General features: G+C 35.8%; 1 protein-coding gene across 5 annotated transcripts in view; it reads left to right on the top strand.

Moving 5' to 3' along the window:
• The window catches only part of MROH1 (maestro heat like repeat family member 1), a 204,420-nt gene that overhangs the window by 34,141 nt on the left and 146,019 nt on the right, over positions 1-24,260 (top strand). For all 5 annotated transcript variants that reach the window (XM_051971310.1, XM_051971306.1, XM_051971307.1 and 2 more), the window contains exon 3: positions 2,696-2,841. In XM_051971310.1, coding sequence (XP_051827270.1) covers positions 2,696-2,841 — 146 coding nt within the window. The remainder of the gene's footprint in view (positions 1-2,695; positions 2,842-24,260) is intronic.

Raw genomic sequence — 24,260 nt, 5'->3', positions numbered from 1 at the left:
ACATATATCATATAGTTGTTGATTTACAAGATAGTGTATTTATGTTATACATATAGTCCTTTTGAACTTGGTCAGTGCAGAAATTTCTTTTGCTTGACTACATGTTGGTAATTTTATTTTTCTTCCCAATTAGGGGAGGGAGATGTGGAGAAGGAAGAAGATGGATTTTTTTGCTGATCGAAAATGTAAAATTCAATTAAAAAAAGAAAGAAAATCTATCTAAACTCTTCCATGATGGACAAATTCTTCTAGGTCAAATCTTCTACATCCTAGTGATTCTGAACCTTTAGAGGTTATCATTCAAACCATTCTTCATCTCCAGCAACTCATTCCTCTTTCCCTTCCCCCACAATATTACATCCTTAACGCTACTTATACTTTCCTCTGTGCTCTCTGGAATGCCTGAAACATTGGAAACAAACTTGCTTTCATTTTAGACCTTCTCTTCTCCCACTGCTACCATTTGTTGGCTGTCACTGAGACCTGGCTTCCCCCTGTAAACTCCTCCATGACTACCCTTTCCAATAAAGGCTGCACTGTCATTCATTCCCTTTGGTTCCATTGTCTCTTGGAAATCTTTCCTCTTCTGAGGTTCCCTCAACCTCTATCTACAACCCCACCACATTCTGGTAAGTCATGTCTGCTGATGGCTGGGACATTCTCCTTCCTCCCTCAGGGAGTTCATTGTGAGGCCTTCATCTGGAGGATTTCAGCATATCTACTGATACCTCCTTAAACATTTTAACCTAGATCAGCACCATGACCCATTCTGTTGCCCCACCTCAGTCACACAATGATCAAAATTCCCTTGATTTTTTCCCTCCCTTTCCATGTTTGTGAAACTCTCTTCATCTGACCACAGTGTATTGTTCCAAATCTCCCTCTGCCTTGTGATGCCAGATCTTGCTCTTTGTTCATTTTGTGACCTCCAGTCCCTTGACACCTCCTCTCCCCCATTTTGCCTGGTCAAAAACCTAGCCTTTGATTATTCCTGCAATCCATTGCCTTTACTCCTACACACGTGCTTGCTGAACTAAAGTGGAGAAAGTTAAGACTGTTGTTCTAACCAGATTCACTACAAATTTATGTTATACAGCAATATTGTGCAGCGATCAGCTATGATAGACTGGCTTTTCTTAGCAGTGCAATGGTCCAGGGCAGTTCCAAGGGACTCATGATGGAAAATGCTGACCATATATCCTAGGAAAGACTTTTGAAATCTGAATGCAAATAAAAACATATTATTTTCATTTTCTTGTCCCCCATCTTCCCCCCCCCCCCCCATGGTTTTATTCCTTTTGCTTTATTTTTTTCACAACACATCTATATGGATTAGTATGATTGCTCATGCTATTTGGATTGCTTGCCTGTCTTGAGGGGAAAAGAAGAAGAAAAATTTGGAACTTAAAATCATTTTAAAAATGAATGTTATACATGTATTAGACTACCTGCCAGCTAAGAGAGAGGATGGGGAAAAGGAGGGTAAAATTTGGAACAAAAGGTTTTGCAAGGGTCAGTGTTGGAAAAAATTACCCATGAATATGCTTTGCAAATTAAATAAATAAATAACTTTATATTTAAAAAAAAAAAGAATGTTGTAGTATTCTCACCTTTTTTGTTGTTCTTTGCTTGATTTTTGTATTCTATTTTTTTCCTCTTGATCTAATTTTTCTTGTGCAGCATGATAAATGTGGAGATATGTATAGACGAATTATATGTTTAACATACATTGCATTACTTGCTGTATAGACGAGAGGGTTGGGGGAAGAGAAGAAGAAAAATTTGGAGCACAAGGTTTTACAAGGGTGAATGTTGAAAACTACCTTTGCATATATTTTGAAAATAAAAAGGCATTATTTTTAAAAAATGAATGTTGAAAACTATTTTTATGTGTAATTAGAAAAAAATAAAATGCTGTTTATGTTAAAAATTAACAAAAAATCCAAAATTTGTTATGTATTCAATTGGGCCTTCGCTGCAGCAAGGCAATCCTTTTATATATCTATAATTAACTTACTGTGCTACGTGCTACAGTCATTTTTTATGTCATGCATGAGGAAAAATTGAGAACTTTATAAAAGCACAAAATAAAGCATTGAATATGAAATAAATGATAAATGATATTTTAGTATAAATAATAAGTATCCTTAAAAATCAATAAGAAGAGGACTGTGATGGAAGGAGTTACTGGGACAGACTTCATTAAGGGGCTGAGGATTTAAGTAGATGGAATGCAAAGAAGTCATTTAAGATAGGGGGAACAGCAAAGATATAGAGGCTGGAATGAGCATGGTGTATAAGGTTTAGTTTGATTACAAATATGCACACATATTACAGCAAAAATTTAGTAATAAAGTGTTGTGGATTAAGTTGCATGAATTCTTACCATGGGACAACTCAGCTGCTCAGATGGGGAATTTGGTCATGAGTAGCCAGAACCATCCAGAAGAGTGACATGATGAAAAAATCCATTAGATAAGTTGAGTGACAGCTGTTGAGTGACAAGATGGATTGTAGTTAAGTAAAAGAAAAGGCAGGGAGACTAAGAAAAGCTATTATAGCCCAAGTATGGATTGTTGAGGGCCTTGCATTAATATGGCTTTGGGGGTGGAAGAAAATTTTGAGAGCAAAATGGTTCATAGAACTTTTATGTTCCTTGATTCATAAATTCTTCTTGTTACTTTCTCTTTTTCAGAGCTTGCCACTACATTGATAGATGCAGTCACAGACAAGGATCCTTTAGTGCAAGAGCAGCTTTGCAATTCTTTGTGTTATCTTGGAGAATCAAAAGCTGAAGAAACTCTTAATGCCTGTGATGAGTATCTCCGGCAGCACGAGAAGGTAATATAGCCTTTAGCTTGTGATATGCAAGAACATGGGTCTGGGAGAAGGCAGGCTTCTTAGGGCAAAGGAAAAAGAATAATTTCCAGGATCTTATCTTACCACTTCTGAGATTTTTTTCTATTATACCTTTTCTTCAAAATACATCTCCCTATCAGGGCTGCCTCATTGATTTTCCACAAAGTTGGTTATGTGTTCCTTTCTTTTGCTGAGGCAACTGCTATTCTCTGTGTATGTTTATTTTCCCTACAGCTAATGTCTTATAGTTCTGTTAAGTTCCTTACTTGATGTAAAACATGATTTTTGGGAAAGTGTTCTCAAGAGGTTTGAGAAGCACTTTTTATTTTATTTTATTTTTATTTTTATTTTTTAAAATAACTTTTTATTGACAGAACCCATGCCAGGATAATTTTTTTTTACAGCATTATCCCTTGCACTCACTTATGTTCCGATTTTTCCCCTCCGTCCCTCCACCCCCTCCCCCAGATGGCAAGCAGTCCTTTACATGTTAAATAGGTTACAGTATATCTTAGATACAATATATGTGTGCAGAACCAAACAGTTCTCTTGTTGCATAGGGAGAATTGGATTCAGAAGGTATAAATAACCTGGGAAGAAAAACAAAAATGCAAGCAGTTTATATTCATTTCCCAGTGTTTTTTCTTTGGGTGTAGCTACTTCTGTCCATCCTTGATCAATTGAAACTGAATTAGCTCTTTTTATTGAAGAGATCCACTTCCATCAGAATACATCCTCAAACAGTATCATTGTTGTGGTATATAATGATCTCCTGGTTCTGCTCATTTCACTTAGCATCAGTTCATGTAAGTCTTGCCAGTCCTCTCTGTATTCATCCTACTGGTCATTCCTTACAGAACAATAATATTCCATAACATTCATATACCACAATTTACTCAACCATTCTCCAATTGATGGGCATCCATTCATTTTCCAGTTTCTAGCCACTACAAACAGGGCTGCCGCAAACATTTTGGCACATACAGGTCCCTTTCCCTTCTTTAGTATCTCTTTGGGGTATAAGCCCAGTAGAAACACTGCTGGATCAAAAGGTATGCACAGTTTGATAATTTTTTGAGCATAGTTCCAAATTGCTCTCCAGAGTGGCTGGATGTGTTCACAATTACACCAACAATGTATCAGTGTCCCCGTTTTCCCACATCCCCTCCAATATTCCACATTATCTTTCCCTGTCATTCTAGCCAATCTGACAGGTGTGTAATGGTATCTCAGAGTTGTCTTAATTTGCATTTCTCTGATTAATAATGATTTGAAGCATATTTTCATATGGCTATAAGTAGTTTTAATTTCTTCGTGTGAGGGCTGTTCATATCCTTTGACCATTTATCAATTGAAGAATGTCTTGATTTCTTATAAATTAGAGTCAATTCTCTATATAAATGGGGCCTTTATTAGAACCTTTGACTGTAAAAATGTTTTCCCAGTTTATTGTTTCCCTTCTAATCTTGTCTGCCTTTGTTTTGTTTGTACAAAAACTTTTCAATTTGATATAATCAAAATTTTCTATTTTGTGGTCAATGGTGATCTCTAGTTCTTCTTTGGTCATAAATTCCTCCCTCTTCCACAGGTCTGAGAGGTAAACTATTCTATGCTCTTCCAATTTATTTATAATCTCATTCTTTATGCCTAGGTCATGAACCCATTTTGACCTAATCTGGGTGTATGGTGTTAAGTGTGGGTCAGTGCCTAGTTTCTGCTATACTAATTTGTGAGAAGCACTTTTCTGTTGTTCCTTAAGCATAAGTGATAGTTCTAGGTTACCTGAGAATACAGAAATTCAACTTGCAGGTGCATTTTTGATTGCTATAAAAGATTTTATTGTCAACATTTCTTCCCCTTTTCTCTTGTATGTCTTCCCCCACTCCCTCTGAATAGCATGAGTACCTAAATCAGTCACCCTTATTAGATTCCCAGTGATAGACAATGCTTCCCCTTATTCTGATTCAATTTTGTTAAATGGCTGAAAAAGTATTAAATGCTTACTATGAGCCAAACACAAAAAGAGAGAAAGTCTTTTCCCTCAAATAGTGTACATATAGTAATGGGGAATTTGGGACTACACCTAAGCTGATGAATGGAGCTGCAATAAATCATGAAATGATGCTGACTGGGCCCACTACAAATTACTGTTATCTGATCTCACCCCTCACTGCAACATGACAAATATTCTATTCTTCCCTAATTTGCAACCCCACTCTTCATAGTTCCAGACTTTCTCCTCAAGCCTCTTTCCCTACCTTCTCAGCTGAATTGCTTGAGAAAACCATATAGCTTGAGTTCTTTACTTATTTTCCTTCTTTTACATCCTCTGAAATCTGACCTTTTGCTACATCATCCAACTGAAACTCATTTCCAAAGTTATAAATGATTTCTTACTGGTCAATTCTAATGGCTTTTTCTTGTTCCTGATCTTGATATCTTTGTAGTAATTGATACTGTTGATTGCCTTCTCCTTTTGAATACTTTCTCCTATGTTTTCTTGACATTCCTGTTTACTGGATCACCTTCTATCTATCTGATCATATCTATCTGATCAGATCTGATGATCTGATATCTTTGGTTCTTTATCCATGTCATTCCCTTTAATCATATCTTCCATATTTCTTACCTAGCCTTAATAATTAATTGGGCACTGCTTCAGTCGAACTGAGACTTGTTAAAGACCTTAGTTTCAAAAGGTCAAGGCCTCCACTGCATCCAGTTCCATCTCCAGTCATCAGTCCATTTACATCTTGCCACTGGACCCAGATGTCTATGGAAAGAAAAGTGATACTGGTGACTTTGCACAGATCTTCCTCACTTAAATCCACTTGCATGTCATGGCATCATCTCTCTTAAGTTATCTTTGAAAACTTCAATATGTGCTAGGTTTGAACTAAGTGCTGGAAAGTATCTGACCTGGATTTGAATTCAAGCTTTCTTGATTGTAAATCCAGCATTCTAATCTTTGTTTTAACAAATAGATGGTCTGACAAAGACATCTGATTTGGGAATGTCTCTTAGCTTATTGTCATTATTAACAAATTACCTGTTAAAATGTACTTTCATTTTTGTGCCATTATTTGACATTTGCCATAGTCAGTACTGTTATGAGTTCAAATGTTGGAGTTCTTGTTCTTCTCAAAACACAGGGCTTAGAGACTTAGAGCCCTCCGAATATCTCCAAATCCAAAGGTTCTGTCCTTCAGCCTCTGCCTCTGCTTTCTTCAGCCTCCAACCAACACAGAGATGGAATGTCTCTCTTGTCTCCTTCTGGGGAGCCCAGCCACCAACTTGCCGCGGAGAGAGGGCTTCTGGTGTAGCTCCACTGAAATCCGTCAAAGTGTTCTCTGCACCAGAGTTGTTCCTCTCGAGTCCAGCTGAACTCTCTTCTGCGATCAGCCAGCCAAGAGGAAAAAATGTATTCTGGAATGGCTGTCTCGCCTTATATGTGAATCTTCTGAGAGAATGGGATTATGGGTTTTCTCCCATAGTGCTCTCTGGCCCAAAGAGCTTTAAGGGAGGTGTGAACTCCCTTGAAGTTAGAAAGTTTACTTTGTGAAGCTGGCATACTTGTGAACTCCAATGAGTAAAGGTGTGGACACAAGCCTTGTATTAATTAGTTCTACTTAGTACCTTGTTTCAGGTTCTGGCCAAAATCTTCTTGTAAGATTAGATCAACTCTAATTAGTTAGCAGTTAGTGAGGATTCCAACACAGTACCTCTTAATTAAAAAAAAAAAAAAAACCTTCATGATATATCATCATATAATTCTGTATAATCTGTAAACCTTTGTTCCTGTTTCTCACTATGCAATCGCATTTTGTTTTTTTAAGTAGTATTTTATTTTTCCAAATACAATGATATAATGATAGTTTTCAACATTCATTTTTGTAAAACTTTGTGTTCTAAATTTTTTTCCCCTCTCTTTTTACCTTCCCTTCCCCAAGCAAGCAATCTGATATAGGTTAAATATATATAGTTCTTTTAAAAATATTTCCATAGGAGCAGCTAATTAGTGCTGTGGTTAGAGCACCAGCCTTGAAATCAGGAGGATCCAAGTTTAAATCTGGTCTCAGACACTTAATACTTCCTAGCTGTGTGTCCCTGAGCAAGTCACTTAACCCCAATTGCCTCAGCAAAAAACAAAACAACCAAAAAATATTTCCATAGTTGTCATGTTGTGCAAGAAAAATCAGATCTCAAAAGGGAAAAAAATCACGAGAGGAAAAAAATTACAAGCAAACAAGAACAAAAAGCTAAAAAAACTATTCTTCAATCCACATTCAGTCTCCATTGCTCTCTCTCTGGATGTGGGTGGCATTTCCTAAATCTATTGAAATGCAATTGCATTTTCCAATATGTTATTTTGCTATTTTCCCCATGGCCATCTTTGAAGTTAATTTAGAGAAAAAGAAGCTAGAGGGCAGAGCCAAGATGGCAGAGAGTGGATAGGTCCTTGTCTGAGCTCTTCTTGGATTCCTTCAGATCAGCACCAGTGCAAGCCTCTGAACAGGTTTTGGAGTGACAGAACCCAAAAATATTTAGAATGTAACAAAGTACCAGTAGAAGATAGCTTGGAAGGACTTCAGGAAAAGTCTGTTTCAATTGGGCATGGGGGAAAGGGGCACGGTTTGCAGGCCAGCACAGGCACAGCACAGTGGTGCAGGGAGACTTGGGGTGGAGAGGCTTCTGCCTGCTGGAGGAACCTGGTGGGAGGCTCTTAGTCAAAATACAGCAGCATTTCTGTCTGGTTCAGAAGCCAGTGGATCAGCAGATTAACTGTGAGACCTCTAATACCACTACACAAGGCAAGTAGTGAGCCCCTTGCCCACCCAGCCTGGGAAGTAGCATCAATCCCAAGCTGTCTATAGAAGAGTCTTGGAATATTTCTTGTTTGCCCCAAGAGCAGACCTCAACCTTTAAAAATGAGCAAAAAAGCAAAAAGCTCTGGCTATAGATAGCTTTTATGGGGACAGAGAAAAACAACAGACCTCAAACCCTGAGGACACTAAAGGCAAAATGTCTCTAGATGAAACTTCAAAGAGTAATATAAAGTGGGCTCCATCTCACAAGACTTCTCTTGGGAAGATTCACAAAGGATCTTAAAACAGAATTAGAAAAATAAGAAAGGAAATGAGAGCTCTGGAAAAGGAAGCAGAAATTTTCTGAAGAAAATCACTCCTTAAAGAATAATTTTGGCGAAATGAAAACAAAATCAGTTCCTTGAAAAACAGAAATTCTGAAAAATCCAATGAACAAAACAACTCATTTAAAAGTTCAGTTGGCCAAATGCAAAAGGAGATAAAAAAGCTAACAAGAAAATAATTCATTAAAAATTAGAATTGAACAAATGGAAGTGAATGACTCAGCGAGACATTAAAAATCACTCAAACAAAACAAAAAAAGAAAAAATAGAAGAAAATATAAAATATCTCATCAGAAAAGCAACTGACCTGGAAAATAGATTCAGGAGAGATAATCCAAGAATTATTGGATTCCCTAAAAACCATGAGCATACACAACATATTTCAAGAATTCATCAAGGAAAACTGCCCTGATGTTTAGGACCTGAAAACCTTTTCAATAGCCATTGAAAGAATCCACTGATCATCTCCAGAAATGAAAATTCCAAGAAATATTATAGCTAAATTCCAGAAGTATCAGATCAAGGAGAAAATACTGCAAGCAGCCAGCAAGAAACAATTCAAATATCAAGGAGCCACAATCAGGATTACCCATGATCTAGCAGCTTCCACTTTAAAAAATCGAAGGGCCTGGAATGTCATATTCTGGAGGGCAAAGGACCTCGGACTGTGGCCAAGAATCAACAATCCAGTAAAATTAAGTATTATCTTTCAAAGGGAAAGATGGACATTCAGTGAAATAGGAGATTTTCATTTATTTTTGATGAAAAATCAGAGCTGAATAGAAAGTTTGATCTTCAAATACAGTACTTAGGAATAGTATAAAAAAGTAAAAAGGGAAGAAGAAAAAACATTTTTTTAAAGGTTAAGATGTTTATATGCCTGTATGGGAAGATGACAAGTTTAACTCTTGAGAACTATATTTTTGTTAAGGATATATTTAGAGGGTATAGGTATAATTTGACTTTACTGTGATGATATAAAGAAGTTTGTAGGGGAAAAGAAATTGTACTGTGAGAAGAGAGAGGGTGTTATGGACCAGAACTTGAAACAAGGTGATAACTCAGTGGAATTGATGGAAGCAATGCTTGTGTGCTTGGGTTTGCACCTTTAAGAGTTTACACATTAGAGGTCACACATTAGAGCTCACACCTTTAAGAGAGTTTACACATTAGAGCTCACACATTGGAGTTCACAAGTATAGGAGATACACCAAGTTAACTTTGTAACTTTGTGAATTCACACCTCCCATAATCCCACTCTCAGAGGAGGAGTCAACCTTTGAGAGAGCATAAAAACAGCTGAGCTCAGTCAGTCAGTTCAATTAAAAAGATTGAGAGGGGAGAGTCAGTTGGGGAAGAGGAGAGAGGCCTCTAAGAAAGCTACCCGGGTCCAAGGAAAGAGACAAGACTTGGAAGGAGAAAATAAACGTTTGGATTTTATCAATTGGCTGCATTTGGAATGATTATTACTTGGAATTGAAATTAAGGCTGCCTCCAGAAAACCTCCCCGAGAAACCTGCTCCCAGAGAACCATTATATTAAAGAAGAGAACACCACAAGAGGGGAGGTAAAAAATTACATCACATGAAGGGACAAAAAATATTTATTACAATTGAGGGAAAGAAGGGAGGGGGATAAACATTGTGTGAACATTAATCTCATTGGATTTGGCTCAAAGATAAAATATCAGACATAATTTAGTTTAATATAGAAACTTGTATCATACTATAGGGAAGTAGGAGGAGAAAAAGGGAAAAGAAAGAAAAGGGGGAGTAATAGAAAGGAGAACAGAAATAAAAGGGTAAAGGGATAAGAAAGGGGAGAGGGACTTATCTGTGAATGTGAATGGGATGAACTTTCCCTTATAATGGAAGTAGATAGCTGACTGGATTAAAAGCCAAAATCCTGTAATATATTGTTTAAAGCAGTGTTACATATAGAGTAAAAGTAAAAGACTGGAGAAGAATTTATTATGCATCGGGTGAAGTTAAAAGCAGGGATAGAGCTCCTGATCTCAGTTAAAGCAAAAGCAAAAATTAAATCTAATTAAAAGAGATAAGCTATATCTTGCTAAGGGATACCATATATAATGAAGCAATAGCAATATTAAACATATACACCAAGTGGTATAGCATTCAAGTTTCTAGAGGAGAAGTTGAGAATTGCAAGAAGAAATAGACAGCAAAACTATATTAGTAGGGGATCTCAATCTTGCTCTATCAAATGTAAATAAATCAAACCACAAAATAAATAAGAAGGAAGGTAAAGAGGTAAATGAAATTTTAGAAAAGTTAGGTATGATAGACATTTGTAAAAATATTGAATGGAGACAGGAATATACTTTTTTCTCTATGACACATGAAAACTACCCCAAAATTGATCATGTATCAGGGCATAAAAATCTCAAAATCAAATGCAAAAAGGCAGAAATAATAAATATTTCTTTTTTCAGATCATGATACAATAAATATTACCTGTAATAAAAGACCATGGAAAAATAAACAAAATATTAATTGGAAATGAGTGGATGAATGAGTGGGTGAAACAAGAAATCATAGACACAATAGATAATTTTGTCTGAGAGAATGACAATAATGAGACAGCCTATCAAAATTTATGGGATGTAGCCAAAGCACTTCTTAGGGAGAAGTTTTATATTTCTAGATACTTAATTGCATAAAATGTAGAAAGAAAAAATCAATGAATTGGGCATGCAATTCAAAAAACTAAAAAAACAAACTAAAAACCTCCAATTAAATACCAAATTTGAAATTCTGAAAATAAAAGGAGAGATTTATAAAATTGAAAATAAGGAAACTATTGAATAAACAAAACTAAAAGTTGGTGGGTTTTTTTTTTTTTTTTATAGCTTTTTATTTACAAGTTAAATGCATGGGTAATTTTACAGCATTGACAATTGCCAAACCTTTTGTTCCAATTTTTCCTCTTCTTTCCCCTCCATCCCCCCTCCCCAGATGGCAGGTTGACCAATACATGTTAAATATATTAAAGTATAAATTAAATACAATATAAGTATACATGTCCTAACAGTTATTTTGCTGTACAAAAAGAATTGGACTTTGAAATAGTATACTATTAGCCTGTGAAGGAAATCAAAAATGCAGGCAGACAAAAATAGAGGGATTGGGAATTCTAGGAAGTGGTTCATAGTCATCTCCCAGAGTTCTTTCCCTGGGCGCAGCTGGTTCAGTTCATTACTGCTCTATTGGAATTGATTTGGTTCATCTCGTTGAAGAGGGCCACGTCCATCAGAATTGATCATCATATAGTATTGTTGTTGAAGTATATAATGCGCTCCTGGTTCTGCTCATTTCACTCAGCATCAATTCATGTAAGTCTCTCCAGGCCTTTCTGAAATCATCCTGTTGGTCATTTCTTACCGAACAATAATATTCCAAATATTCATATACCACAATTTATTCAGCCATTCTCCAATTGATGGACATCCACTCAGTTTCCAGTTTCTGGCTACTACAAAGAAACCTGCCACAAACATTCGTGCATATACAGGTCCCTTTCCCTTCTTTAAGATTTCTTTGGGATGTAAGCCCAATAGTAACACTACTGAATCAAAGAGTAGGCACAGTTTGATTACTTTTTGAGCATAGTTCCAAATTGCTCTCCAGAATGGCTGGATGTATTCACAATTCCACCAACAATGTATCAGTGTCCCAATTTTCCCACATCCCTTCCAACATTCCAGATTATCTTTCCTTGTCATTCTAGCTGAGCTGACAGTGGTATATCAGCGTTGTCTTAATTTGCATTTCTCTGATTAATAATGACTTGGAGCATCTAAAAGTTGGTTTTATGGGAAAAAAAAACCAAAATAGATAAATCTTTAGTTAATTAGAAAAAGAAAATCAGATTGTCAGTATCAAAAATGAAAAGGGTGAATGTTCTACCAGTGAAGAGGAAATTAGAGGAATTGTTGCCCAACTGTATGCCAATAAATCTGATAATAAGTGAAATGGATGAATATTTGCAAAAATATAGATTTCTCAAATTAAATGGAGTTTTCCTTAAGTTGATTAGTTGCATCTATTTAAAACACATCACCAAGTATCATATGTAATGGGGATAAACCATTCCCAGTAAGATCAGGGATGAAACAGGGTTGCCCACTATCACCATTACTATTCAATATTATAATAGAAATCAGAGAGGCTTGGAAAGACTTACATGAACTAATGCTGAGTGAAATGAGCAGAACCAGGAGGTCATGTATTCTGATGGAAGTGGATATCTTTGACAAAGAGAAGATCTAATTCAGTTCCAATTGATCTATGATGGACAGAATCAGCTACACCCAGAGAAGGAACACTGGGAAATGAGTGTGAACTGTGTGCATTTTTTGTTTTTTTTTCCCAGGTTATTTTTACCTTTTGAATCCAGTTCTTCTTGTGCAATAAGAGAACTGTACAGTTTTGCACACATACATAGTATTTAGGATATACTATAACATATTTAACATGTATAAGACTGCCCTGCCATCTAAGGGAGGGGGGTGGAGGGAGGGAAGGGAAAAGTTGGAACAGAAGTGAGTGCAAGGGATGATGTAAAAAATTACCCATGCATATGTTCTGTCAAAAAGTTATAATAAAAAATATTATAATAGAAATATTAGTGTTAGCAATAAGAGAAGAAAAAGAGATTAAAGGAATTAAAATGAGGAAACAAAATTATCACTCTTTCCAGATGATATGATGGTATACTTTGTGAATCCTAGAGAATCACTTGAAAAAACTACTAGAAGAAATTCACAACTTCAGCAGAGTTGCAGGATATAAAAAAAAAAAATCCCAAGAAATCATCAGCATTTCTACAGAAATTACCAACAAAGTCCAGCAGCATATTTGGGAGTCTACTTGTGAAGACAGTCAGGAACTATATGAACACAATTACAAAACACTTTACATACAAATAAAGTCAGATTTGATCATTTGGAAGAATATCAAGCACTCATAGGTAGGTTGAGTTAATATAATAAAATGGCTATTCTAACTAAATTAATCTACTTATTCAGTGCCATACCAATCAAACTCCCAAGAAATTACAGAGCTAGAAAAAAATAACAAAGGTCATCTGGAGGTACAAAAAGGTCAAGACTTTCAAGGGAATTAATGGAAAAATGCAAACGAAAGTGGCTTAGTTGTACCAGACTTAAAACTATTATAAAACAGCAGTCAAAAAAACCATTTGGTACTGAAAGGAAAGTCAGGAATTATATGAACAAAATTACAAAAAACTTTCCACACAAATAAAGTCAGATTTAAATAATTGGAAAAATGTTAAGTGCTCTTAGATAGGCTGAGCGAATATAATAAAGATGACAATACTCCCTAAACTAATCTATTTATTTAGTGCTATACCAGACTCTCAAGAAAATATTTTAATGATCTAGAAAAAACAACAAAATTCATATGGAAGAACAAAAGATCGAGAATCTTAAGGGAATTAATGAAAAAAAAAATCAAATGACGGTGGCCTCGCTGTACCTGATCTAAAATTATATTATAAAGCAGCAGTCACCAAAACCATTTGGTATTGGCTAAGAAATAGATTAGTTGATCAGTGGAATAGGTTAGGTTCACAAAACAAAATAGTTAACTATAACAATCTAGTGTTTGACAAACCCAAAGATCCTAACTTTGGGAATAAGAATTCATTATTTGACAAAAACTGCTGGGATAACTGGAAATTAGTATGGCAGAAACTAAGCATGGACCCACACTTAACACTATATACCAAGATAAGATCAAAATGGATCCATGATTTAGGCATAAAGAACGAGATTATAAATAAATTAGAGGAACATAGGATAGTTTATCTCTCAGACTTGTGGAGGAGGAAGAAATTTATGACCAAAGATGAACTAGGGATCATTATTGATCACAAAATAGAAAATTTTGATTACATCAAATTAAAAAGCCTTTGTACAAACAAAACTAATGCAAACAAGATTAGAAGGGAAGCAACAAACTGGGAAAACATTTTCACAGTTAAAGATTCTGGTAAAGGCCTCATTTCCAAAATATATAGAGAATTGACTCTTAATTTAAAAGAAATCAAGCCATTCTCCAATTGATAAATGGTCAAAGGATAGGAACAGACAATTTTCAGATGATGAAATTGAAACTATTACCACTCATATGAAAGAGCGTTCCAAATCATTATTGATCAGAGAAATGCAAATTAAGACAACTCTGAGATACCACTACACACCTGTCAGATTGGCTAAGATGACAGGAAAAAAGAATGACGAATGTTGGAGAGGATGCGGGAAAACTGGGACACTGATGCATTGTTGGTGGAGTTGTGAACGAATCCAACCATTCTGGAGAGCAATCTGGAATTATGCCCAAAAAGTTATCAAACTGTGCATACCCTTTGATCCAGCAGTGCTACTACTGGGCTTATACCCCAAAGAGATACTAAAGAAGGGAAAGGGACCCACATGTGCAAGAATGTTTGTGGCAGCCCTGTTTGTAGTAGCCAGAAACTGGAAATTGAATGGATGCCCATCAATTGGAGAATGGTTGGGTAAACTGTGGTATATGGATGTTACGGAATATTATTGTTCTGTAAGGAATGACCAGCAGGATGAATATAGAGAGTCTTGGAGAGACTTAACATGAACTGATGCTGAATGAAATAAGCAGAAATCACTATACACTTCAACAATGATATTGTATGAGGATTTATTCTGATGGAGGTGGATTTCTTTGACAAAGAGAAGATCTAAATCAGTTTCAATTGAGAAATGATGGACAGAAGCAGCTACACCCACAGAAAGAACACAGGGAAATGAATGTAAACTGTTTGCATTTTGGTTTTTCTTCCTGGGTTATTTTTACCTTCTGAATCCAATTCTTCCTGTGCAACAAGAAAATTGTTTGGTTCTGCACACATAAATTGTATCTAGGAAAAACTGTGACATATTTAACATGTATAGGACTGCTTGCCATCTGGGGGAGGGGGTGGAGGGAGGGAGGGGAAAAGTCGGAACAGAAGTGAGTGCAAGGGATAATGTTGTAAAAAATTACCCAGGAATGGGCTCTGTCAATAAAAAGGTATAATTATTAAAAAAAAAAATTGGTACTGGCTAAGAAATAGAGTGTTTGAGGTTCACAAGACACAATACTCAACGACTATAGTAATTTGGTGTTTGATAAACCCAAAGACCCCAACTTCTTGGATAAGAACTCACTATTTGACAAAATTTTCAGGGTAAATTGGAAATTAGTATGACAGAAACTAGCCATTGACCCACACCTAACACTCTATACCAAGATAAGGTCTAAATAGATTCATGATTTAGACTTAAAGAGTGTTACTACAAACAAATTAGTGCAAATGATAGTCTATCTCTCAGATCTGTGGAGAAGGAAGGAATTTGTTCGCAAAGAAGAACTAAAGTATGTTACGGAATGCAAAATGTACAATTTGGGTTTTATTAATTTAATAAAGGTTTTGTACAAACAAAACACAATGCAAACAAAATTTAAAAGAAAGCAGAAAACTGAGAAAAAATTTTACGTCCTAGGGTTCTGATAAAGTTTATTTCTAAAATATATAGAGAATTGACTCAAATTTATAAGAATACAAGCTATTCTCCAATTGATAAATGGTCAAAGAATATGAACAATTTTCTTTCTTTTTTTTTTTTAATTTTATTTTATTTAATAATAACTTTGTATTGACAGAATCCATGCCAGGATAATTTTTATACAACATTATCCCTTGCAATTGCTTATGTTTCGTTTTTTCCCCTCCCTCCCTCCACCCTCCTCCCCCAAGATGGCAAGCAGTCCTATATATGTTAAATATGTTGCAGTATGTCCTAGATACAATACATATTTGCAGAACCGAACAGTTCTCCCGCTGCACAGGGAGAATTGGATTCAGAAGGTAAAAATAACTCGGGAAGAAAATCAAAAATGCAAATAGTTCACATTCATTTCCCAGTATTCCTTCTTTGGGTGTAGCTGTTTTCTGTCCATCATTTATCCATTGAAACTCAGTTAAGTCTCTTTGTCATAGAAATCCACTTCCATCAGAATACATCCTCATACAATATTGTTGTCGAAGTGTATAATGATCTCCTGGTTCTGCTCATCTCACTTAGCATCAGTCCATGTAGGTCTCTCCAAGCCTCTCTGTATTCATCCTGCTGGTCATTCCTTACAGAGCAATAATATTCCATAACATTCATATACCACAATTTACCCAGCCATTCTCCAATTGATGGGCATCCATTCATTTTCCAGTTTCTAGCCACTACAAACAGGGCTGCTACAAACATTTTGGCACATACCGGTCCCTTTCCCTTTTTTAGTATCTCTTTGGGATATAAGCCCAATAGAAACACTGCTGGATCAAAGGGTATGCACAGTTTGATAACTTTTTGGGCATAATTCCAGATTGCTCTCCAGAATGGCTGGATTCGTTCACAACTCCACCAACAATGCATCAGTGTCCCCGTTTTCCCGCATCCCCTCCAACATTCATCATTATTTTTTCCTGTCATCTTAGCCAATCTGACAGGTGTGTAGTGATATCTCAGAGTTGTCTTAATTTGCATTTCTCTGATCAATATTGATTTGGAAAACTCTTTCATATGAGTGGTAATAGTTTCAATTTCTTCATCTGAAAATTGTTCAAAATATGAGCAATTTTCAAAGAAATTAAAACCATTTCTAGTCCTATGGAAAAAAATGCTCTAAATCACTATTGATTAGAGAAATTACAAATTAAAACAACTGTGAGGTACCACTACACACTTCAGATTGGCTAAGGTGACAGGAAAAGATAATACTGAATATTGGAAGGGATGTGGGAAAAGTGGGACACTAATACATTTTTGGTGGAACTGAGAATGGGTCCAACCATTCTGGAGAGCAATTTGGAACTATGCTCAAAAAGTTATCAAACTGTGCATACCTTGTAATCCAGCAGTGTTTTTATTGGGCTTATATCCTGAAGAGATCTTAAAGGAGAGAAAAGGACCCAAATGTGCAAAAATCTTTGTGGCAGCCCTGTTTGTAGTGGTAAGAGACTGGAAACTGAATAGATAGATACCCATCAGTTGGAGAATGGCTGAATAAATTGTGGTATATGAATATTATGGAATATTATTGTTATGTAAGAAATGACCAGCAGGATGATTTCAGAAAGGCCTGGAGAGACTTACATGAACTGATGATGAGTGAAATGAGCAGGACCAGTAGATCATTATACATGGCAAGAAGATTATACGATGATCAATTCTTATGGATGTGGCTCTTTTCAACAGCAAGGTGATTCAGGGCAATTCCAATAGACTTTTGATGGAGAGAGCCATCCACATCCAGAAAGAGGACTGTGGGGACTGAACAGAGTATTTTCACTTTTTTTATTGTTTGGTTGCATTTTGTTTTCTTACTTTTTTTTTTTTCCTTTTTTATCTGATTTTTCTAGTGAGTATGATAAATGTGGAAATATGTATAGAAGAATTACATATATTTAACATATATTGGATTACTTGCTGTCTGGGGATAGAGGGAAGGGAGAGACAAAAAAATTTTGGAACACAAGGGTTTGCAGGGGAAAGTTGAAAATTAGGCATATGTTTTGAAAATAAAAGGCTTTAATTGAAAAAAAAAAAACCCAGCTATACTCTTAAGTTAAAAAAAGAAGTTAATTTAGAGAGTTATCAAGTTTTTTATAGACTTTAATATATTTTCTTCTCTTATGGATTTTGATATGTTAGAACAATTTTTTTTTCATAGTGGTATCATATTTTACATACTAACTTGTTATTTGTGACATGTTATATTTGTGGCACTTGGCCACAGAAGTTAGTTCATGTACTTAAGTGGATAGTGAGTCATTGTACTAATTGTTCCATAAGCGAATGAAATATATGAATTACTCTCCAGGTCTAGGCTGCCAATCTAGTAGCTATGAGAGAATTTCTCTTTCATGAATATTTTTCTTCTTTTAAAGATTGCAGTATCCCATTGTCCACCAGAGGGCACATAGCTCATAGCCATTGGCTATTTCCTTACTAAAAAGATGGTAGTGCTAAGCAGTTTTGTTTTGTACTAGCTTTTTTTCACTGCCACATCACAATGCTGACACAATGTTGAGCTTGGAGTCTCCTAAAACCCTAAGATCTTTTTCAGAGCAATTGCTCTCTAACCATACTGCCTCAATTTTGTGCTGAAGTTAATTTTTTGTAACCCCAAATTCTACATTTATTTTTATTGAATTTCATCTTAAATTCTGCCTAATTTAGTGTTCTGACACTTTGAGCCTTCCTTTAAAGCTATCTTTCCAGCTTTGTGTGATGCAAATTTGATTAGTGTACCATCTATACCTTCATTTGAGAGTTTGTTAAATAGCACAAGGCCAAGCACACCTGCCTGGGATAATCTCCTGGACACCATCTGCCATATTAACATTAAACTATTGACACTGAATCTGAGCCCTGAGTCTATGTAATCACATTGTCATTTAATCCACATGTCTTCATCTCTTCCACAAGAATAGCATGAGATCCTTTATCCAAAACTCTGCAAAAATGTAGGCAAATTATATAGTGTTCCCCTTATCTACCGATTTAGTATACCTATTCAAAAAAGGAAATTGGCAGATGATAGAGTAGGAAGAAATCAATATAATCTAGCTATCTTCCACAATTTCTGTAGCAAAGTTTCAGGAAGAGCACTATACCAAATAACTGGAAATAACAGGAACCATTATTTGAATCTAGGTCTTAGCCTAGCAAGACTTCAGGCACTGGGGAGGGTGTCCATCTAAGGAGTTCCATGCAGAGCTCCTTAGCTGAATACAGGGTAGCTAGATGGTACAGTGGAAGTAGTGCCCAGGCCTGAAGTCAGAAAGACTCAAGTTTCTGACTTAAAATCCAGCCTCACACATTCTTTAGCTGGGTGATCCCCAGACACGTCATTTAACCCTGTCTGCCTGGGTTTTCTCATCTCTAAAGTAAGCTTGAAAAAGAAGTGGCAAACTGCTCAAGTGCCTTTGTCAAGTAAAATTAGGCAGAATCTAAGATGAAATTCAGTAGAAATAAATGTAGGGTTTGGGCATACAAATTTGAGGTTAGGAAAACTTGGACACAGCTGAAATAACTGAATAACAACATCAACTGGATAGAGGCCTGAGGATATTAAGTATTAGGACAAAGAGTGAGTTTGGAGCTTGAAACTGTGCCATATTAGGAGCCAGGAACTGGAGCCAATCTTCAGCTATGTTGCTGTGACCTAAAGCTGGGATATAGAAGAAGTTGTGACTGTGCCAGGATAAGGAGCAAGGACAGAAGTGAAGAGTACCTGTGTGGTTCTGACCCTAGATTCATAAACCCCAGCTGAGGCCTATAGTTGAAGGGTAAGAAACTCATATAGAGAATGTAGTAATCAGACTTTGCCCCAGACTAGAATGCTCAGGACAAGCTGAAAGTTTGCAGGTTTGTGGCCTGAAGGACACTTGAGATCCTTTTAGAATACAACACTAAATAGCAAAAGAAAACAGCAAAAAAATAAAAAATAAAAAACCCCCCAAAAAACAGAGAATATAGATCAGGACCAAATAAGATCTAGATATTCTCCAGAAGTACACAGAACTTGGCCTGAAGGTGAAATCCCAATTGAGAAATAAAGCTAGAAGATGGAGTAATCAACAGAAAGATATCTACAACAGCTATTATAGAGCCAGGGATGCCTAAGACCCAGAAGAGAATATGTTCACAAGATTTACCAGCAAAGCCTTAAAGAAAAAACACAGTGTGGGCCGAAAGTCAACTAGAATTCCTTGAGGAAGTGAAGCAAGAATTTAAAAAATTGAAATCAAATTTCTTAAGGAAAGATTTTGAAAATAAATGAGAGGACTAGATGAAAATATTGAAAGAAGAAGAAAAAGAATATTTTTTATTGACTAGAGATTGAATTGGAGATGACAAGAGATAGTAGTGGTTAATTTCACTAACCCAGCTCTGACCTGGGATCTTTTAATGATATCCTCAATAAATACGTTGGCTTAAAGACCTTCAGTCATACTAAATTTAATCCTGCCTAATGGAGTCCATTCCACTTTGTTTAACTTCCATTGATTAAATGATTTCTTCTAATCTTAATCCATGGCCAGCTTCTTGGCAACTTCTGAACATTGCTCAGAGTTCTGACACATATTAAACACTTAAACACTTAAAATAATAAATTTTTTAAAAAAGGAATGAAAGATTTGATGCAAGGATTGTAAAATCTTAGTTACATAACAGAATTCCTGAAAATTGGTATGGGTTAAACAAAAGAAATTAACAAATCCCATTGGTGAACCAGTTCAATACTACACTGTTCTCTTCTTGAGTCCATTGTTGCCTTATTCTGTTACTGATCTTGCTGCCAAACCTCAGCCCTGGATTAATCTAATTATGCATGTCTTCCAAAAGATTTTGAATAAAAATCATAAAATTGCACTGACTAGATTTACTACATATTTATGTTTTGGATTTTAGCTAGGTCCCTATTATAAGAAGGCAAGCCTTTTATACCTTATTATTTGACCACTTACCATTAGCAGGTTTTCCAAACTTTTTTATTTACCTCAAAACTCCAGGATTCTCCCTTTCCCCATACTCAGTGAAAATCTTGCCTCATATTTTAATGAAAAAATTGAGACCATTTGCTGAAAGTTCCGTATTAGCCCTTCTATCTCATCTCACATTAGCTCTTTGCCACTATCTTTGCTTTCAAGTATGTCTCCCGTGAAGTAGAGGCCTTTCTCCTTACCAAAGCATATCCTTTTTTTTTTTTTTTTAATATTTTATTTTATTTTATATAATAATAACTTTATATTGACAGAATCCATGCCAGGGTAATTTTTTTTACAACATTATCCCTTGCACTCGTTTCTGTTACGTTTTTCCCTTCCCTCCCTCTACCCCCTCCCCTAGATGGCAAGCAGTCCTATATAGGTTGGATATATTGCAGTATATCCTAGATACAATATATGTTTGCAGAACCGAACAGTTCTCTTGTTGCACAGGGAGAATTGGAGTCAGAAGGTAAAAATAACCCGGGAAGAAAAACAAAGATGCAGATAGTTCACATTCGTTTCCCAGTGTTCTTTCTTTGGGTGTAGCTGCTTCTATCCATCATTTATCAATTGAAACTCAGTTAGGTCTCTTTGTCAAAGAAATCCACTTCCATCAGAATACATCCTCATACAGTATTGTTGTTGAAGTGTATAATGATCTCCTGGTTCTGCTCATTTCACTTAGCATCAGTTCCTGTAAGTCTCTCCAAGCCTCTCTGTATTCATCCTGCTGGTCATTCCTTACAGAACAATAATATTCCATAACATTCATATACCACAATTTACCCAGCCATTCTCCATTTGATGGGCATCCATTCAATTTCTAGTTTCTAGCCACTACAAACAGGGCTGCCATAACCATTTTGGCACATACAGGTCCCTTTCCCTTCTTTAGCATTTCTTTGGGAGATAAGCCCAATAGAAACACTGCTGGATCAAAGGGTATGCACAGTTTGATAACTTTTTGGGCATAATTCCAGATTGCTCTCCAGAATGGTTGGATTCGTTCACAACTCCACCAACAATGCATCAGTGTCCCCGTTTTCCCGCATCCCCTCCAACATTCATCATTATTTTTTCCTGTCATCTTAGCCAATCTGACAGGTGTGTAGTGGTATCTCAGAGTTGTCTTAATTTGCACTTCTCTGATCAATAATGATTTGGAACACTCATATGAGTGGTAATAATTTCAATTTCATCATCTGAAAATTGTCTGTTCATATCCTTTGACCATTTATCAATTGGAGAGTGGCTTGATTTCTTATAAATTAGAGTCAGTTCTCTATATACCCTCTTCTCTACTGACACTGTCACTACCCTGCTGTAGGCCCTTAATGCTTTACACCTGTACTATTGCATAGCCTGATGGCGGGTCTCCCTGACTTAAAACTCCTTCACTCCAATCCATTCTTATTTAATGGTCAAATTTTCCTGAAGCACAACTCCTTTTTTTAAAAAAAATTTTTTTAATAGCTTTTTATTTACAAGTTATATGTATGGGTAATTTTACAGCATTGACAGTTGCCAAACCTTTTGTTTCATTTTTCCCCTCCTTCCCCCCACTCCCTCCCCTAGATGGCAGGGTAACCAGTAGATGTTAAATATATTAAAGTATAAATTAGATACACAATAAGTATACATGACCAAAGCGTTATTTTGCTGTACAAAAAGATTTGGACTCTGAAATATTGTACAATTCACCTGTGAAGGAAATCCAAAATGCAGGCAGGCAAAAATATAGGGATTGGCAATTCAATGTAATGGTTCTTAGTCGTTTCCCAGAGTTCTTTCACTGGGTGTAGCTGGTTCAGTTCATTACTGCTCCTTTGGAACTGATTTGGTTCATTCATTGCTGAAGATGGCCAGGTCCATCAGAATTGATCATCATATAGTATTGTTGTTGAAGTATATAATGATCTCCTGGCCCTGCTTGTTTTACTCAGCATCAGGTCGGAAGCACAATTCCTAATGTGTTACCCTTCCACTCAGTAAACTCTAGTGGTTCCCTATTGCCTCTAGGATCAAATAGAAAATCCTCTGTTGAGTGTTCAAAGACATTTGTAACCTGCCTCTACTACCTTTTCAATTCCTCTACCTCTGACCTAGTACTCATATTAACAAACAGTCCCTACAGAGATGTAAATAACATTATGCTATTGGGTTGTCTGGGTTATGACTTCCTGTATCCTATTCCTGGGTCATCCATGAGATTTTTACCAATATAAGATCTTCATCTGGGGATGTTAAGGTTGGAAAGCTTACTTGCTTTTGAAAAGTTAAGGTGGTAAGTTTGAGACTGAATTTATTATTCCTTGCTGTAGATTTTTCTTTTTTTAAAAAATTAAATTAATTTATTTACCCATTTATTTATTTTAGCATTCATATTTAAAAATTCTTGCATTCCCAATTCTTTCCCTTTCTCAATTCCCTTCTCTTTTAGGGAAAAGAAAAAAGGCAGGTTTTCATGCCTATTATACATATGAAGTCATGCAAAAAATTTCTATGTTAACTACATTGCAACAAAAAAAGGCAAGACAAATAAAGTTTTTAAAAAAATGCTTCAATGCATGCTCAGAGTTCATTCCCTTTCTAGAAACGGATAGCATTTTTCATCATAAATTCTTTAGAATCGTTATGGATCTATGTATTGATCAGAATAGCTAAATCTTATTACAATTGATCATTATAACAATATTACTTTTACTGTGTACGTTGTTCACTTAGTTCTGCTCACTTCATTTTGTGTCTATTCATATAAATCATCTCAAGTTTTTTCTGAAACCATCCTCCTCATCATTTCTTTTAAAATATAATAGTATTCCATTCTAATCATGTACCACAACCTGGCCAGCCATTCCTCAATTGATGGGAATCCCCCTGATTTCCAATATTTTCCTAGGTGACTTTTTCTTTTTGAAGAAAATGAAGCAAAATGAAAATTAACTATATACCTTATTACACTCCTGTTAATCTAAACACCCTTTTCCTATGCTACCCTTTCCTGCCCTGTTTATCCCTTTCCCACTAATCTGCAAACCTTGTCCTATTGTCATAAATCTACATATTCTTCTACATCCCGCATTATCCTCTTCCCTCCCCTTTTATTTCATTATAGATTTTGGAGGGTGCTATACTCTTCATGGTATATATTAGTGTTGACCATTTAGCCATTCCTGATGTGAGTAGGCTTTTAGAACTACAAGCCCTACTCCCTGCCTTTAATGCCTCTATATGTATTCTTTTTCTGTACTTTGTTTATATATCTAATTATTATTTTTACTTTTTCCTAGACAGTCTTGCTTTTTAGAGTCTTTTTTGAGATGTCAATTTTAAACAGATTGTAAACGTTTCCATGTAACAAAAAACAAAACAAAACAAAACAAAGAATTTGTCCATGTTAAGTTCCTTAAAATTAAGTTCCTTAAAATTAATCTTTGATATTGGCTCTTAATTGTTAAAATTTCTCTTAAGTTCAGGGGTTTGGTTGAGACAAAGGCCTGAAAATCTGTGAGTTCATTAAATGTCCATTTTTTTCATTCAATATTATAATTTTTTTGGTTATGATACTTTTGACCACAGGCCTTTGATTACCAATATATATTAGTAGCACCTGTGTTCTTTTACTGTGGCTGCT

Source organism: Antechinus flavipes, chromosome 1 (assembly GCF_016432865.1).
Source record: "Antechinus flavipes isolate AdamAnt ecotype Samford, QLD, Australia chromosome 1, AdamAnt_v2, whole genome shotgun sequence".
Classification (NCBI taxonomy): Eukaryota; Metazoa; Chordata; class Mammalia; order Dasyuromorphia; family Dasyuridae; genus Antechinus; species Antechinus flavipes.
This window is presented reverse-complemented; position numbering and strand designations above follow the sequence as displayed.